At 50.2% G+C, this 17,392-nt stretch overlaps 3 protein-coding genes across 3 annotated transcripts; all 3 read right to left on the bottom strand.

Moving 5' to 3' along the window:
- Positions 1–353: 353 nt before the first annotated feature.
- LOC123394212 (protein NYNRIN-like) lies at positions 354–1,580 on the bottom strand. The gene is given in 2 exon segments (XM_045087975.1): positions 354–1,467; positions 1,470–1,580. Coding segments are annotated over 2 exon segments (1,101 nt in total). The 5' UTR covers positions 1,566–1,580; the 3' UTR covers positions 354–462.
- Positions 1,581–4,351: 2,771 nt separating this feature from the next.
- Positions 4,352–5,564, bottom strand: LOC123394213. Its single transcript, XM_045087977.1, has one exon. The coding sequence runs from the start codon at positions 5,150–5,152 to the stop codon at positions 4,376–4,378; it is 777 nt and encodes a 258-aa protein (XP_044943912.1). The 5' UTR covers positions 5,153–5,564; the 3' UTR covers positions 4,352–4,375.
- Positions 5,565–11,163: 5,599 nt separating this feature from the next.
- Positions 11,164–14,639, bottom strand: LOC123394211. The gene has a single exon (XM_045087974.1). It carries the CDS (start codon positions 14,541–14,543, stop codon positions 12,876–12,878), a length of 1,668 nt encoding a protein of 555 aa, XP_044943909.1. The 5' UTR covers positions 14,544–14,639; the 3' UTR covers positions 11,164–12,875.
- Positions 14,640–17,392: the final 2,753 nt, after the last annotated feature.

The raw sequence follows: 17,392 nt of genomic DNA, 5'->3' as shown, positions 1-17,392 counted from the left end.
ACCCTCGTTTTACGGTTATGAGATCCCAGGATGAGGTAGGGTTCCAATAAGCGTCCCCAGTAGTTTCACAACCCCATGCAGCACAAAAATATTCTAAATATCCTCCACATTTGTAGGCTTGGGCACGACTCCTGCCATCTTTAGGGCAGACATAAAAGTCATGGTGGGCTAATTCGCAACAGGCATTCGGACAAGCACACCCAAAGTCACGCATCTTTGGACAGCGTGAATTGTTGACATTTAACTCGTTGGGACTTTTATCTGGGATGTCCCAAGTTTCAAGGCCTGCTGCCAGCTGGCAGAAGTCAGGAGTAAGATTAGGCCACCAGTTATTGGGTGCGTGTAAGCCCGTTTTAGACCAGACAACTTCTCCCATCTGTGACCAAACCTGCCAGGTTAATTGTTTGGGGACATGTGGACTATGGTCCCCAAAGGGGAGGAAGGAGTGAACAAGGAGAAGGATTAGCGACGCATGAGTCTTATCTTTAGTGGATTTGGGGAGCGTTGGATGGTCCATTCTGAGTCCCGAAAGGGTTCAGTCTGCTCCTCCGGGCGCGCGGCTTTCACGTGGGAGGCGTGGATCCAGGCTGCAATCCCGTCAACCTTCAGTGCCGTGGGTGTCGTCAGGAGCACGGTGTGGGGTCCCTTCCAGCGGGGCTCAAGGTTTGTGGCTCGATGTCTGCGAACCCAGACGGAGTCTCCTATTTTATAGGGATGTGGCTTTAGCGGGATGTCGAGTTTTTCTTCGTAGGCGGCTGCCAGGGGTTTCCAGACTTCCTGCTGCACCAACTGCAGAGCTTGCAGGTGGGCCTGTATAGAGGGGGAGGGGGCATGAGCGGAGATATCGGGGGCAAAGAATGTGACAGCGGGGGGTGGGGCACCATAAAGAATCTCAAAGGGAGTCAGGCCATGAGGCCCTGGGGTGTTCCTAGCCCGATAGAGCGCTAGAGGTAGGAGCGATACCCAATCTTTAGAGCCAGTTTCAAGCAGTAATTTGGTCAAAACCTCCTTGATGGTTCTATTCATTCTCTCTACCTGCCCTGAACTCTGGGGTCTATAAGCACAATGTAGTTTCCAATCAATCCCCAGTAGCTTGGCCACCGACTGACTTACCTGGGAGACAAAGGCAGGCCCGTTGTCGGACCCTAACACCTCAGGCATACCATACCTTGGGAATATTTCTTCTAATAGCTTCTTAGCAACCATGGTAGCTGTCTCCTTTTTGGTAGGAAAAGCTTCCGCCCATCCTGAAAAGGTGTCTAGAAATACTAAGAGATACTTATATCCATACATGCCGGGTTTAATCTCGGTAAAGTCAACTTCCCAGTGTGTGCCAGGTCGCCGTCCGCGTGCCCGAACACCTGGTCCAATAACAGTCTTTCCAGGATTGACTTGAGCGCAGGCTCTACAATTAGCAGCTGCTTGATGAAGAAGAAAATTTTGTTTGGGGAAAAGAAATGGTTTTCTAAGTTGGCCCTTTCCATGAGGGCCTTCATTTTGCTTGCACTCAGGTGGGTTAGCCGATGTAGGTGAGTTATCAGCTCCTTTGCCATTTTTATGGGCATTACGGCTTTCCCTTTATATTCCCATCGATTGAGGGCTGGATTGTAGTCAGCTCCCAGTTTTTGTACATAGTCCAAATCGGCCTCCTCTCATAATTCCAAGTGGTGGCATCATCTATGTCTTCTGTCTCAGTAAGTATTGTGACAGTTAGCAATTGGGGTCCCAGGGCTGCCTGTTTTTAGCCATCGTATCGGCCAGGCGGTTTCCCCTTGCCTCAGGGGTCTCCCCTCTCTGGGTGGCCAGGGCAGTGCATTATGCTCAGCTTTTTGGGAAGGAATAAGGCTTTTAATAAGGCTAATATCTCGGCTTTATTTTGATTGATTTCTTTTCCATCCGAGGTGAGTAGTCCCCTTCTTCTATAGATCTCTCCATGGACATGGGCAGTGGCAAAAGCATACCTGCTGTCGGTATAGATATTAAGGCTCTTACCTTCTGCCAGTTGGAGGGCCTGGGTCAAAGCTATCAGCTCTGCCCGTTGTGCTGATGTACCTTCTGGTAGCGCGCTGGCCCATATAAGCTGAGAGTCAGTCGTGATGGCCGCCCCTGCCCATCGCTTTCCATCTTGTAGATAGCTGCTGCCATCTGTGTACCAGGTCAGGTCTGCATCCTTGATAGGCTGATCAGTCAGGTCGGGCCTTGTCCCTTGAGTCTCAGCAAGGATCTGGTGACAGTCATGTAATGGTGGTGTCTCTCCCGGAGTGGGCAGCAAGGTTGCAGGGTTAAGGGTCACTACAGGCCCAAACTGGATTCTGTCCGTGTCCAGGAGGAGGGACTGGTAATGGGTCAGGCGGGTGTTTGACAGCCAGCGGTCCGGTGGTTGTCTGATTAAAGACTCCACTGTATGTGGGGCTAGTATGGTTAGGGGCTGCCCCAGTGTCAGTTTGGTGGCGTCTTTGATAAGGACTGCAATTGCCGCAATCATCTTTAGGCATGGTGGCCAGCCAGCCGCCACGGGGTCTAATTTCTTAGAGAGGTAGGCAACGGGGCGTCTCCAAGGCCCGAGTCTTTGGGTCAAGACCCCTTTAGCGAAGCCTTGTTTTTCATCCACAAAGAGGTCAAAGGGCTTTGTAATGTCTGGCAGGCCCAATGCTGGAGATTTAAGGAGCGCTCGTTTGATATGATCGAACGCCTGTTGCTGTTGTTCAGTCCAAACAAAAGGAGTATCTTGTTTAGTCAATGGATATAAGGGGGCCGCTATCTCTGCGAATCCCGGGATCCATAGTCTACAAAAGCCCGCTGTTCCTAGGAACTCCCGCAATTGCCTATGGTTTTGAGGCGCAGGAATGTTAGAAATGGTTTCCTTCCTTGCAGCCGTTAGCCACCGTTGTCCATCATATAGTTCATAGCCCAGGTAGGTGACCCTAACCTGGCAAATCTGGGCCTTCTTGGCAGATGCCCTATACCCCAATTGGCCTAGGGTCATTAAGAGATCCCCAGTATCTGTTCGGCAGTCTTCCTCGTTGGCAGCTGCCAGCAGGATGTCATCAACGTATTGGAGCAGGATCAGGGAGGGGTGCCTTACCCGAAAGTCGGCCAAGTCCTGGTGAAGAGTCTCGTCGAACAGCGTTGGGCTGTTCTTGAACCCTTGCGGTAACCAACCGAGTCCAGGTCAACTGACCTGAGATACCCAAGTTAGGGTCTTTCCATTCAAAGGCAAAGAGAGGCTGGCTCTGCGGACTCAGTCTTAAACAGAAGAAAGCATCCTTGAGGTCCAAGACGGTGTACCAGGAATGGGTTGGAGGCAGGGTGCTGAGTAAGTTATAAGGGTTGGGCACCGTAGGGTGGATGTCTTCTACCCTCTTATTGACCTCCCTGAGGTCCTGAACTGGCCGGTAATCATTGGTGCCGGGTTTCTTGACGGGCAACAGAGGGGTGTTCCAAGGAGACCGGCATGGGGTCAAAATACCCTGGTCTAATAGCCGCCGTTTGTGCGGCTTGATGCCCTGATGGGCCTCGTTGGACATGGGGTACTGTTTAACATTGACAGGAATGGCGGTTGCTTTTAGCTGTATGTGAATGGGGGGCTGCTGGATAGCTAATCCCATTCCTCCTGTTTCTGCCCAGGCATCCGGGTAAGATGTGAGCCAGGACTTTATGTCCCTCTGAGGTTGAGAGGGCTTCTCGTGCAGTCTATATTCTTCTTCCAATTGTAGGGTGAGGACATGTAGAGGAGTCCCATTAGGGCCGGTTACGGTGGCCCCTTGTGGTTCAAAATGGATCTGGGCTTTGAGTTTGGTTAATAAGTCTCTACCCAGAAGTGGGTATGGGCAGTCGGGGACATGAAGAAATGAATGAGAAACTTTACCTGAGGCCAGGTGTACTTTCCTGTTCGTAGTCCAGCGATATTGCTTTCCTCCAGTGGCTCCTTGAACCCAGGCCATCCGGTTGCTGAGTGGCCCCAGGTTCTTGGTCAAAACGGAGTGTTGAGCCCCTGTATCTACTAAGAAGGTGATTGGTTGCCCCCCCAACGGTTAGGGTTACCCGGGGTTCAGGGGGGGGCTCCTGACCCTGACACCCCTAATCTTCATCCAAGGCCATAAGTTTTGTGACTTGCTTAGCATTCCTCCTAGGATTTTTCGGACAGTTTTTGGCCCAATGTCCTCTCTCCTTGCAATAGGCACATTGGTCCCGTTCTATCCGGAGTCTCCTTATGTCTCCCTCCCTCTCTGACTTCCCTATCTCTAAGCCCTGACTGCCTTGCACTACGGCGGCCAAGATTTTACTAAGTTCCTTGTTTGGTTTACGCTCTCGCTTTTCTTCCTTTTCCTCAGCTTCCTTCTTTAGTTTTTCCTCTTTTTCCTCCTGCAACTTCCTAAGTCGTTCCTCTTTTTCTTCCTGAGTTTCTCTTATTAAAAATCTTTTCTGCCTCCTTTAATAAATCCTGCAAGGAGAAATCTTGGAGGTTCTCCAAACGCTGTAACTTGTTCCTAATATCTGGAGCCGACTGCCAGATGAATGTCATGGAGACATTTCCTCTCTGTTCGTCGCTATCTGGGTCAAAAGGTGTATACCTACGATAAGCTTCCTTAAGCCTTTCAAGGAAGGCGGTTGGAGATTCCTCCTTTCCTTGAGTTACCTGTCTTACCTGGGCCAAATTAGTGGGGCGTCGGCCAGCATTATGGAGGCCTGCTATGAGTAACTGGCGGTAAAGACGTAGGTGGGTCCTACCTGCAGGTGTGTTGAAGTCCCAGTCAGGGCGAGTCAGAGGGAAGGCTTCGTCGATCACATTAGGAAGTTGTGTGGGCCTCCCGTCATCCCCCGGGACATTCTTTCTGGCCTCTAAAAAGACCTTTTGTCTCTCCTCTGTAGTGAGAAGAGCCTGCAAGAGCTGCTGGCAATCGTCCCAAGTAGGCTGATGTGTAACTAAGATAGATTCAATTAAAGCGGTTAGGGCCACAGGATCCTGTGAGAAGGAGGGGTTATGAGACTTCCAATTATATAAGTCAGATGCAGAGAAGGGCCAATATTGGAGGCTCCCTGGTTCCCCTCCTTGGCGCAAGGGAAGGAGCCTAGAAGTCTCCCCTTGCTCTGGTTTCTGCCGGCCTCTAACTCTGCCAGCGATTGGAGATGTATGATCTGATTCCCCCATGGGGCTGGATGCCGGCCTAGGAGGATGATAAGGTGGAGGGTCCTCGGTTAGGAGGTCTATTAAAGGGGATTCCTCGGGAGGGAGGACCTGCCTAGAGCGTCGCAAAGAGGAATCGTTGTTGGACGAGGGAGGGTCAGTAGGGACTACAGGATATAGGTAGGAAGAGGTGGGGGATTTCGAGGAATCGGTAGGAGTCGGTGTGGGGTGGGGAGCCGGCGCCGGTGGAGCAGAGGGAACTGGGTGAGAGGTAGGGTTTGAGGGAGGGGGGAGAGCAGAGGGAGAGCTAGAAGGGACAAAAGGAGAGACCCACGCAGGGGGCTCTTTGACTAGACTCTCCCATATTAAAATGTAAGATACTTGATCTGGATGGCCTTGAGGTCCTTGATCGCAGATTTGCTCCTTGACCTGCAAGATAATATTGATGTAAAAGGTTCCTTCTGCAGGCCACCCGACCTTGAAGGTGGGCCATTCGGAAGTGCAGAGAGTATGCCATTTACTCCTTTTGATCTCTACGGATAAGTTGTTGACTCGGGCCCGAACATCTTTCCAGTGGCCTAGAGTAAGGCTCAGAGGGGTTGTGACAGTCTGTCCCATTTTAGACTCAAGGAAAACACCAAGGACAATGAACAGCACGCACAAGACAATCAACAAAAAGGTCGCTGCGCGATTTCGGTAGGCTACCGAAAGCAAGATTTCCACCGGCCCAGAGGAGCCTCGAGATTTCCCCACGGTGGACAAGTTCCGTCCAGGGCCGAGGGGATCCTCTGGAACGGACAAACAGATATATCCCTCGGACAAATGAGGGGCTCCAAAAAATCGGGCCCCTCAACACCCTGGAGCGTCCCCCAGGGTTGGCAGGGGAGAAGTCCGAGCTCGTCAGCTCCTTCTCAAACTGCCTACAAATACAATCCAACAACGTACGCTGTTGTACAAACACTATATTGCTACCCGCAGTATAGGTCAAACAGAGGCCTCACAAGACTAGAGACAAACAGGAACACGGGAGCACGAGACAGGAGGCAAAGGTAGTGTTTCCCTTCCCGGTACGATGTTGCCGACAAGGGGAGGGAGATCTTTCAGGCGCTGTCCTGCTCGCGTCCCTCGCAGGAGCTTAGAAACGTCTTGGCTAAGGTCTATCCGTATAAGCCCCGGACCAGGCTACTCCAAGGAGTAGATGACCGTTATGCCGTATGACGTAATGCGAGAATCAGGGTGCAGCCCACTCAAACTCCGTAGCCGAAGCCGTGGAGCCGCATGAACACATTCATACAATCAGGCACTCTTCAGATTCACACGGGTTAGACACCCTCCCAGAATATACCGACAGGAAACAAAAACACAAAAAAACACACAGTTCTAAATGCTGGCCAGCTTACCTCCCGGTGGGAGTCAGTTGGATCCGTGGGCAAGAGTCCGATGATCTCGGTGGGACCTCCAAATGAAAGACCCGCAGATCCCCTTACCCAAGAATCCAACACTGCCACTGGATGCAAACAGCAAGAGGTTTATTGTCACGCAGGTACCGGCGGGTGGTCGGCAGCTCCAGCTAACAGAGCACACCGACCGGAGTGAATCAGGGTCTTTTATAGGAAAGTACAAACAAGTTTTGGGTGGGGTGCAATTGATTGGTGGACAGTTTGAACTTTTGAAAAAGGCATACTTGGAGTTTGCGGGTTGGCTCCAGGGACCCACGCGCGCAAAGAGAGCGGCGGGAAGGGGGAACAAAGAGGGGAAGTTAGACCTTACTACTCAGCAGAAAGACATCCTGTCTACGTGACTATGTGGCCCCCTGCCTACATGACCATGCCCCTGCTATTAGGAGAGGGTATCTTGTTCAAACAGGAGTCAAGTGTCATGCCCTAAAAGCCAAGTAGTTACAGAAAGGCAAAAAGCAGTTACATTGAATTCAACCCTGGGGGAAGGGAGGAGTGTCATCATGGCGTCTCTATTATTTCTATAAGCCACGGGGCTAGAGAAAGGTAAGAGAGCAATTCACACAATTAATAACCTAACCTAATTTCATACCTAATAGCCAGCGGTTTACAGAAAAGCAAACAAGCAGTTAGTTATCCTATCTATCTACTAGGGGAGGGGTTTGTCTAGGAGAGGGGTCTTTCATTCCCCCCTTTTTCTTTATCATGGATAGAATCTTATATCCATTCGTCTTGTTCCTGCTCTAGGCTTGTCCGGGACTCTGACCGTTTTGAAAGTTGATATTGTTGTGTCAGTACCATGGTCTGAACTATGGAGAAGCGGTCTTTAGTGAATTGGACAAGCTTGTTTATGATGCAGGGGCCAAATAACAGAGTCAGTGATAAGATGATAAGGGGCCCCCATTAGGGTGGATACTAAGGTTGTAAACCACGGGGAACGGGTGAACCCGTTTTCAAACCAGCCCTGCTGGGATTCAAAATCTTTTTTTCTCTGGGCTAATATTTCTCTTAGCTTGTCCATTGTTTCTCTGACCACCCCGGTATGGTCGGCATAGAAACAGCATTCTTCTTTTAAGGCTGCACATAATCCTCCTTCTTTCAGAAATAAAAGGTCTAGTCCTCTCCTGTTCTGTAGTACAACCTCCTATAAGGAAGTCAAGGATTTTTCCAAGGCTGTGATTGATTTTTCTATGGCTTCTAAATCATCATTCATAGCAACCTGTAGCTGCATGAGTCAATTACCTTGAATTAAGGCGGAAGTCCCTGTTCCAATGCCTGTTGCTATTCCCCCGATGCCCAATAGCAAGGCTATAGTCATGGATATAGGCTCCCTCCGGTATCGAAACATTTGCCCCTGCTCAAAGAAGTCAAGGACAAAACCCGAACTGTGGTACGTTACCCTGGGCCAGAGTTGAACTAATATGCAATAATCTGTGATGATATTTAAGGTTTGGGCAGCAATACAAGGGGTCAAGCCGGAGCTACAAGCCCAATATGTCCCATTGGGAGCTGCCAAATAATAGCTACCGGGGTGGATCTTTGAAATGGTGGTGTTACATAGCGCCTGATGTGAGCTGGGTACGGGGCCTATGCATAGTCCCTGACCAGATACTTCAGGAAGGGTGAGTCTATGCCCCTGTGAATTGCAGGCCCTTGGGGGACTTGTGTGGTTGGTATAGTTAGCGTTAATGGCTATCCCTTCATAGTAGGGGGGGTTTGAAACCAAACAGAGCCAACAATCTTCTGTAAAATCAGGGTTAGAATAATTGAGGGCCGTATAGACTCCTTGGATTAAATTATAGAGTCGGTCCCCCGTTCCGGCTGATAGGGCCTCTGATTCAGGGGACGTCTGTACAGAGCTTTGGCTGGCCGAAGGCTTTGGGGGGCTAACTGTAAGAGGGCGTCTGGTAGGCTGGTGGGGTCTGGCAGGCGCGGGGGGTTTAGAGTCTGGTAAAACTAAATTAGGTCCTACGGGGTGTATCTGGGGGTCTTCTATTTTTAATTTTATTTTAAAAACAACGCCTCTATCCTTACCAGATAGAACCCAGCGTAGACCCCAGGTACGTCCAGAAGTCCAATCTAAAAATCGTCTTCCTGAGGGGGTAAATGTTATGTTTAAAGGGAGTGATAGTCCTGCACTCATTGGTCCCCCGGTGTCACTACTGGGGCATATAGAGGCAAAGGCTGTATTAGATTTGCCTCGCTGCCATGTTTTTTTGAACCCTCGTTTTACGGTTATGAGATCCCAGGATGAGGTAGGGTTCCAATAAGCGTCCCCAGTAGTTTCACAACCCCATGCAGCACAAAAAATATTCTAAATATCCTCCACATTTGTAGGCTTGGGCACGACTCCTGCCATCTTTAGGGCAGACATAAAAGTCATGGTGGGCTAATTCGCAACAGGCATTCGGACAAGCACACCCAAAGTCACGCATCTTTGGACAGCGTGAATTGTTGACATTTAACTCGTTGGGACTTTTATCTGGGATGTCCCAAGTTTCAAGGCCTGCTGCCAGCTGGCAGAAGTCAGGAGTAAGATTAGGCCACCAGTTATTGGGTGCGTGTAAGCCCGTTTTAGACCAGACAACTTCTCCCATCTGTGACCAAACCTGCCAGGTTAATTGTTTGGGGACATGTGGACTATGGTCCCCAAAGGGGAGGAAGGAGTGAACAAGGAGAAGGATTAGCGACGCATGAGTCTTATCTTTAGTGGATTTGGGGAGAGCGTTGGATGGTCCATTCTGAGTCCCGAAAGGGTTCAGTCTGCTCCTCCGGGCGCGCGGCTTTCACGTGGGAGGCGTGGATCCAGGCTGCAATCCCGTCAACCTTCAGTGCCGTGGGTGTCGTCAGGAGCACGGTGTGGGGTCCCTTCCAGCGGGGCTCAAGGTTTGTGGCTCGATGTCTGCGAACCCAGACGGAGTCTCCTATTTTATAGGGATGTGGCTTTAGCGGGATGTCGAGTTTTTTCTTCGTAGGCGGCTGCCAGGGGTTTCCAGACTTCCTGCTGCACCAACTGCAGAGCTTGCAGGTGGGCCTGTATAGAGGGGGAGGGGGCATGAGCGGAGATATCGGGGGCAAAGAATGTGACAGCGGGGGGGTGGGGCACCATAAAGAATCTCAAAGGGAGTCAGGCCATGAGGCCCTGGGGTGTTCCTAGCCCGATAGAGCGCTAGAGGTAGGAGCGATACCCAATCTTTAGAGCCAGTTTCAAGCAGTAATTTGGTCAAAACCTCCTTGATGGTTCTATTCATTCTCTCTACCTGCCCTGAACTCTGGGGTCTATAAGCACAATGTAGTTTCCAATCAATCCCCAGTAGCTTGGCCACCGACTGACTTACCTGGGAGACAAAGGCAGGCCCGTTGTCGGACCCTAACACCTCAGGCATACCATACCTTGGGAATATTTCTTCTAATAGCTTCTTAGCAACCATGGTAGCTGTCTCCTTTTTGGTAGGAAAAGCTTCCGCCCATCCTGAAAAGGTGTCTAGAAATACTAAGAGATACTTATATCCATACATGCCGGGTTTAATCTCGGTAAAGTCAACTTCCCAGTGTGTGCCAGGTCGCCGTCCGCGTGCCCGAACACCTGGTCCAATAACAGTCTTTCCAGGATTGACTTGAGCGCAGGCTCTACAATTAGCAGCTGCTTGATGAAGAAGAAAATTTTGTTTGGGGAAATGGTTTTCTAAGTTGGCCCTTTCCATGAGGGCCTTCATTTTGCTTGCACTCAGGTGGGTTAGCCGATGTAGGTGAGTTATCAGCTCCTTTGCCATTTTTATGGGCATTACGGCTTTCCCTTTATATTCCCATCGATTGAGGGCTGGATTGTAGTCAGCTCCCAGTTTTTGTACATAGTCCAAATCGGCCTCCTCATAATTCCAAGTGGTGGCATCATCTATGTCTTCTGTCTCAGTAAGTATTGTGACAGTTAGCAATTGGGGTCCCAGGGCTGCCTGTTTAGCCATCGTATCGGCCAGGCGGTTTCCCCTTGCCTCAGGGGTCTCCCCTCTCTGGTGGCCAGGGCAGTGCATTATGCTCAGCTTTTTGGGAAGGAATAAGGCTTTTAATAAGGCTAATATCTCGGCTTTATTCTTGATTTCTTTTCCATCCGAGGTGAGTAGTCCCCTTCTTCTATAGATCTCTCCATGGACATGGGCAGTGGCAAAAGCATACCTGCTGTCGGTATAGATATTAAGGCTCTTACCTTCTGCCAGTTGGAGGGCCTGGGTCAAAGCTATCAGCTCTGCCCGTTGTGCTGATGTACCTTCTGGTAGCGCGCTGGCCCATATAAGCTGAGAGTCAGTCGTGATGGCCGCCCCTGCCCATCGCTTTCCATCTTGTAGATAGCTGCTGCCATCTGTGTACCAGGTCAGGTCTGCATCCTTGATAGGCTGATCAGTCAGGTCGGGCCTTGTCCCTTGAGTCTCAGCAAGGATCTGGTGACAGTCATGTAATGGTGGTGTCTCTCCCGGAGTGGGCAGCAAGGTTGCAGGGTTAAGGGTCACTACAGGCCCAAACTGGATTCTGTCCGTGTCCAGGGAGGAGGGACTGGTAATGGGTCAGGCGGGTGTTTTTGACAGCCAGCGGTCCGGTGGTTGTCTGATTAAAGACTCCACTGTATGTGGGGCTAGTATGGTTAGGGGCTGCCCCAGTGTCAGTTTGGTGGCGTCTTTGATAAGGACTGCAATTGCCGCAATCATCTTTAGGCATGGTGGCCAGCCAGCCGCCACGGGGTCTAATTTCTTAGAGAGGTAGGCAACGGGGCGTCTCCAAGGCCCGAGTCTTTGGGTCAAGACCCCTTTAGCGAAGCCTTGTTTTTCATCCACAAAGAGGTCAAAGGGCTTTGTAATGTCTGGCAGGCCCAATGCTGGAGATTTAAGGAGCGCTCGTTTGATATGATCGAACGCCTGTTGCTGTTGTTCAGTCCAAACAAAAGGAGTATCTTGTTTAGTCAATGGATATAAGGGGGCCGCTATCTCTGCGAATCCCGGGATCCATAGTCTACAAAAGCCCGCTGTTCCTAGGAACTCCCGCAATTGCCTATGGTTTTGAGGCGCAGGAATGTTAGAAATGGTTTCCTTCCTTGCAGCCGTTAGCCACCGTTGTCCATCATATAGTTCATAGCCCAGGTAGGTGACCCTAACCTGGCAAATCTGGGCCTTCTTGGCAGATGCCCTATACCCCAATTGGCCTAGGGTCATTAAGAGATCCCCAGTATCTGTTCGGCAGTCTTCCTCGTTGGCAGCTGCCAGCAGGATGTCATCAACGTATTGGAGCAGGATCAGGGAGGGGTGCCTTACCCGAAAGTCGGCCAAGTCCTGGTGAAGAGTCTCGTCGAACAGCGTTGGGCTGTTCTTGAACCCTTGCGGTAACCGAGTCCAGGTCAACTGACCTGAGATACCCAAGTTAGGGTCTTTCCATTCAAAGGCAAAGAGAGGCTGGCTCTGCGGACTCAGTCTTAAACAGAAGAAAGCATCCTTGAGGTCCAAGACGGTGTACCAGGAATGGGTTGGAGGCAGGGTGCTGAGTAAGTTATAAGGGTTGGGCACCGTAGGGTGGATGTCTTCTACCCTCTTATTGACCTCCCTGAGGTCCTGAACTGGCCGGTAATCATTGGTGCCGGGTTTCTTGACGGGCAACAGAGGGGTGTTCCAAGGAGACCGGCATGGGGTCAAAATACCCTGGTCTAATAGCCGCCGTTTGTGCGGCTTGATGCCCTGATGGGCCTCGTTGGACATGGGGTACTGTTTAACATTGACAGGAATGGCGGTTGCTTTTAGCTGTATGTGAATGGGGGGCTGCTGGATAGCTAATCCCATTCCTCCTGTTTCTGCCCAGGCATCCGGGTAAGATGTGAGCCAGGACTTTATGTCCCTCTGAGGTTGAGAGGGCTTCTCGTGCAGTCTATATTCTTCTTCCAATTGTAGGGTGAGGACATGTAGAGGAGTCCCATTAGGGCCGGTTACGGTGGCCCCTTGTGGTTCAAAATGGATCTGGGCTTTGAGTTTGGTTAATAAGTCTCTACCCAGAAGTGGGTATGGGCAGTCGGGGACATGAAGAAATGAATGAGAAACTTTACCTGAGGCCAGGTGTACTTTCCTGTTCGTAGTCCAGCGATATTGCTTTCCTCCAGTGGCTCCTTGAACCCAGGCCATCCGGTTGCTGAGTGGCCCCAGGTTCTTGGTCAAAACGGAGTGTTGAGCCCCTGTATCTACTAAGAAGGTGATTGGTTGCCCCCCAACGGTTAGGGTTACCCGGGGTTCAGGGGGGGGCTCCTGACCCTGACACCCCTAATCTTCATCCAAGGCCATAAGTTTTGTGACTTGCTTAGCATTCCTCCTAGGATTTTTCGGACAGTTTTTGGCCCAATGTCCTCTCTCCTTGCAATAGGCACATTGGTCCCGTTCTATCCGGAGTCTCCTTATGTCTCCCTCCCTCTCTGACTTCCCTATCTCTAAGCCCTGACTGCCTTGCACTACGGCGGCCAAGATTTTACTAAGTTCCTTGTTTGGTTTACGCTCTCGCTTTTCTTCCTTTTCCTCAGCTTCCTTCTTTAGTTTTTCCTCTTTTTCCTCCTGCAACTTCCTAAGTCGTTCCTCTTTTTCTTCCTGAGTTTCTCTTTTATTAAAAATCTTTTCTGCCTCCTTTAATAAATCCTGCAAGGAGAAATCTTGGAGGTTCTCCAAACGCTGTAACTTGTTCCTAATATCTGGAGCCGACTGCCAGATGAATGTCATGGAGACATTTCCTCTCTGTTCGTCGCTATCTGGGTCAAAAGGTGTATACCTACGATAAGCTTCCTTAAGCCTTTCAAGGAAGGCGGTTGGAGATTCCTCCTTTCCTTGAGTTACCTGTCTTACCTGGGCCAAATTAGTGGGGCGTCGGCCAGCATTATGGAGGCCTGCTATGAGTAACTGGCGGTAAAGACGTAGGTGGGTCCTACCTGCAGGTGTGTTGAAGTCCCAGTCAGGGCGAGTCAGAGGGAAGGCTTCGTCGATCACATTAGGAAGTTGTGTGGGCCTCCCGTCATCCCCCGGGACATTCTTTCTGGCCTCTAAAAAGACCTTTTGTCTCTCCTCTGTAGTGAGAAGAGCCTGCAAGAGCTGCTGGCAATCGTCCCAAGTAGGCTGATGTGTAACTAAGATAGATTCAATTAAAGCGGTTAGGGCCACAGGATCCTGTGAGAAGGAGGGGTTATGAGACTTCCAATTATATAAGTCAGATGCAGAGAAGGGCCAATATTGGAGGCTCCCTGGTTCCCCTCCTTGGCGCAAGGGAAGGAGCCTAGAAGTCTCCCCTTGCTCTGGTTTCTGCCGGCCTCTAACTCTGCCAGCGATTGGAGATGTATGATCTGATTCCCCCATGGGGCTGGATGCCGGCCTAGGAGGATGATAAGGTGGAGGGTCCTCGGTTAGGAGGTCTATTAAAGGGGATTCCTCGGGAGGGAGGACCTGCCTAGAGCGTCGCAAAGAGGAATCGTTGTTGGACGAGGGAGGGTCAGTAGGGACTACAGGATATAGGTAGGAAGAGGTGGGGGATTTCGAGGAATCGGTAGGAGTCGGTGTGGGGTGGGGAGCCGGCGCCGGTGGAGCAGAGGGAACTGGGTGAGAGGTAGGGTTTGAGGGAGGGGGGAGAGCAGAGGGAGAGCTAGAAGGGACAAAAGGAGAGACCCACGCAGGGGGCTCTTTGACTAGACTCTCCCATATTAAAATGTAAGATACTTGATCTGGATGGCCTTGAGGTCCTTGATCGCAGATTTGCTCCTTGACCTGCAAGATAATATTGATGTAAAAGGTTCCTTCTGCAGGCCACCCGACCTTGAAGGTGGGCCATTCGGAAGTGCAGAGAGTATGCCATTTACTCCTTTTGATCTCTACGGATAAGTTGTTGACTCGGGCCCGAACATCTTTCCAGTGGCCTAGAGTAAGGCTCAGAGGGGTTGTGACAGTCTGTCCCATTTTAGACTCAAGGAAAACACCAAGGACAATGAACAGCACGCACAAGACAATCAACAAAAAGGTCGCTGCGCGATTTCGGTAGGCTACCGAAAGCAAGATTTCCACCGGCCCAGAGGAGCCTCGAGATTTCCCCACGGTGGACAAGTTCCGTCCAGGGCCGAGGGGATCCTCTGGAACGGACAAACAGATATATCCCTCGGACAAATGAGGGGCTCCAAAAAAAATCGGGCCCCCTCAACACCCTGGAGCGTCCCCCAGGGTTGGCAGGGGAGAAGTCCGAGCTCGTCAGCTCCTTCTCAAACTGCCTACAAATACAATCCAACAACGTACGCTGTTGTACAAACACTATATTGCTACCCGCAGTATAGGTCAAACAGAGGCCTCACAAGACTAGAGACAAACAGGAACACGGGAGCACGAGACAGGAGGCAAAGGTAGTGTTTCCCTTCCCGGTACGATGTTGCCGACAAGGGGAGGGAGATCTTTCAGGCGCTGTCCTGCTCGCGTCCCTCGCAGGAGCTTAGAAACGTCTTGGCTAAGGTCTATCCGTATAAGCCCCGGACCAGGCTACTCCAAGGAGTAGATGACCGTTATGCCGTATGACGTAATGCGAGAATCAGGGTGCAGCCCACTCAAACTCCGTAGCCGAAGCCGTGGAGCCGCATGAACACATTCATACAATCAGGCACTCTTCAGATTCACACGGGTTAGACACCCTCCCAGAATATACCGACAGGAAACAAAAACACAAAAAAACACACAGTTCTAAATGCTGGCCAGCTTACCTCCCGGTGGGAGTCAGTTGGATCCGTGGGCAAGAGTCCGATGATCTCGGTGGGACCTCCAAATGAAAGACCCGCAGATCCCCTTACCCAAGAATCCAACACTGCCACTGGATGCAAACAGCAAGAGGTTTATTGTCACGCAGGTACCGGCGGGTGGTCGGCAGCTCCAGCTAACAGAGCACACCGACCAGAGTGAATCAGGGTCTTTTATAGGAAAGTACAAACAAGTTTTGGGTGGGGTGCAATTGATTGGTGGACAGTTTGAACTTTTGAAAAAGGCATACTTGGAGTTTGCGGGTTGGCTCCAGGGACCCACGCGCGCAAAGAGAGCGGCGGGAAGGGGGAAACAAAGAGGGGAAGTTAGACCTTACTACTCAGCAGAAAGACATCCTGTCTACGTGACTATGTGGCCCCCTGCCTACATGACCATGCCCCTGCTATTAGGAGAGGGTATCTTGTTCAAACAGGAGTCAAGTGTCATGCCCTAAAAGCCAAGTAGTTACAGAAAGGCAAAAGAGCAGTTAGATTGAATTCAACCTTGGGGGAAGGGAGGAGTGTCATCATGGCGTCTCTATTATTTCTATAAGCCACGTGGCTAGAGAAAGGTAAGAGAGCAATTCACACAATTAATAACCTAACCTAATTTCATACCTAATAGCCAGCGGTTTACAGAAAAGCAAACAAGCAGTTAGTTATCCTATCTATCTACTAGAGGAGGGGTTTGTCTAGGAGAGGGGTCTTTCACATCGAGGGTATGGGAAGGAAATTGATTTCACCTGATCAGACTAGGAAGTGGTTGAAGCCTGAATTGAAGTGCCATTAAAAGAGTAAAGACCTGGGAAATGTATGGGGAAAAATCCCTAGAAAAACAGCAATAATAACTGGCTGCACTTTATTGATCCAGATCCTGCGGTAGGCAAAGAAGAGCTGGTTTTAGCCAGAGGATGATCTCCGTTTGTCTTCATGATCTGGCATTTCCTGCAAGCCAGGCATGGGGCACTGCACTAGAGCTGCAAATGCTGGGGGGCCCTCACTGTCCCTTTTCTCTTCTCAGGGGGACAACGGGCATGTCCCTGGTGCAGTGAGACAGGCTTTACCACAGGGAGATAAAAGACTGCCAAGGGTAGGTTGGAGGTGGGAAAAGCCACTTAGGAACTGATTTTCAGGGGAGGTGATAGACAAGGGCAAAGCAAAGAATGAGGATGAGAGTGTCAAGTCTCAAAGTGCCAGGAGGCAGCAGAGTGCATTCGGGAAACTACAGCAAGTTCATGACAACCAACAGCTGATCTCACAGAACTGAGGCCCCTACATGACAGAGTTGGTGAAACTTCCCTTCTCAGAGATCTTGAGGCTCCTCAGAAATGTATTTTTCAATTTGGACAGAACATTCAAGATAAACATGATCTGTTCGAGTTCCTGGTTCTCTCATCAGGACTGTTTCCTAGGCTTCAGGGGCACAAGAAAAGGGTATTGATAGTCCAGGGTAAATCCTGACAAAAGCAAAGCATAGTATCTATAAAAAACTAACCACTCAGAACAGAACAACAGATAAAAGCCCAGCCCGACCTCACCCTGCAGGATAGATAAGGTAAGTCCGGCAACAGGGGTATAGGGGAAGTGCCCATCTCCTGCTAGCAGAACTAGAGAAGACCCCTTCCCGAGAGACAACCAGGAGAGGAGAGCAGTAGGTGCTGATGATGAAGAATATTTTAATCAGCAGAGAAGGTCAAAATGACAAAGTTCCAGGATCAGAGTAAACATATGGGATTAAAAAGTAAAAAATAAAACAAAAAGATATTTTTGAAAGGACTTTTTTTTTAAAGGACTTTAAACAAAAGTCCTTTTTAAGAGACAGTTGGCTGTTTAAACCAAAAGTACAACTCACTGAGAGAATTGCTACATTATTTATTGGGGTAGAAAGGACCTGGAATGTAGAAAGACCCATTCTGCCGATGAAAAAAGAGAATCACTAACAAGCCTCATGCCTTGGGCAGCGAGTGGCTAGAATCCCTGCTTCATGAGACCCTGTGCTAGAAGGCCGCTAGAACCATCTCAACTATGTTA

Source organism: Mustela putorius, unplaced genomic scaffold (genome assembly GCF_011764305.1).
Source record: "Mustela putorius furo isolate JIRA1106 unplaced genomic scaffold, ASM1176430v1.1 tig00001982_pilon_pilon_pilon, whole genome shotgun sequence".
Taxonomy (NCBI): Eukaryota; Metazoa; Chordata; class Mammalia; order Carnivora; family Mustelidae; genus Mustela; species Mustela putorius.
Note: the sequence above shows the minus strand (reverse complement) of the source record. Positions and strands in the feature narration are given on the sequence as shown.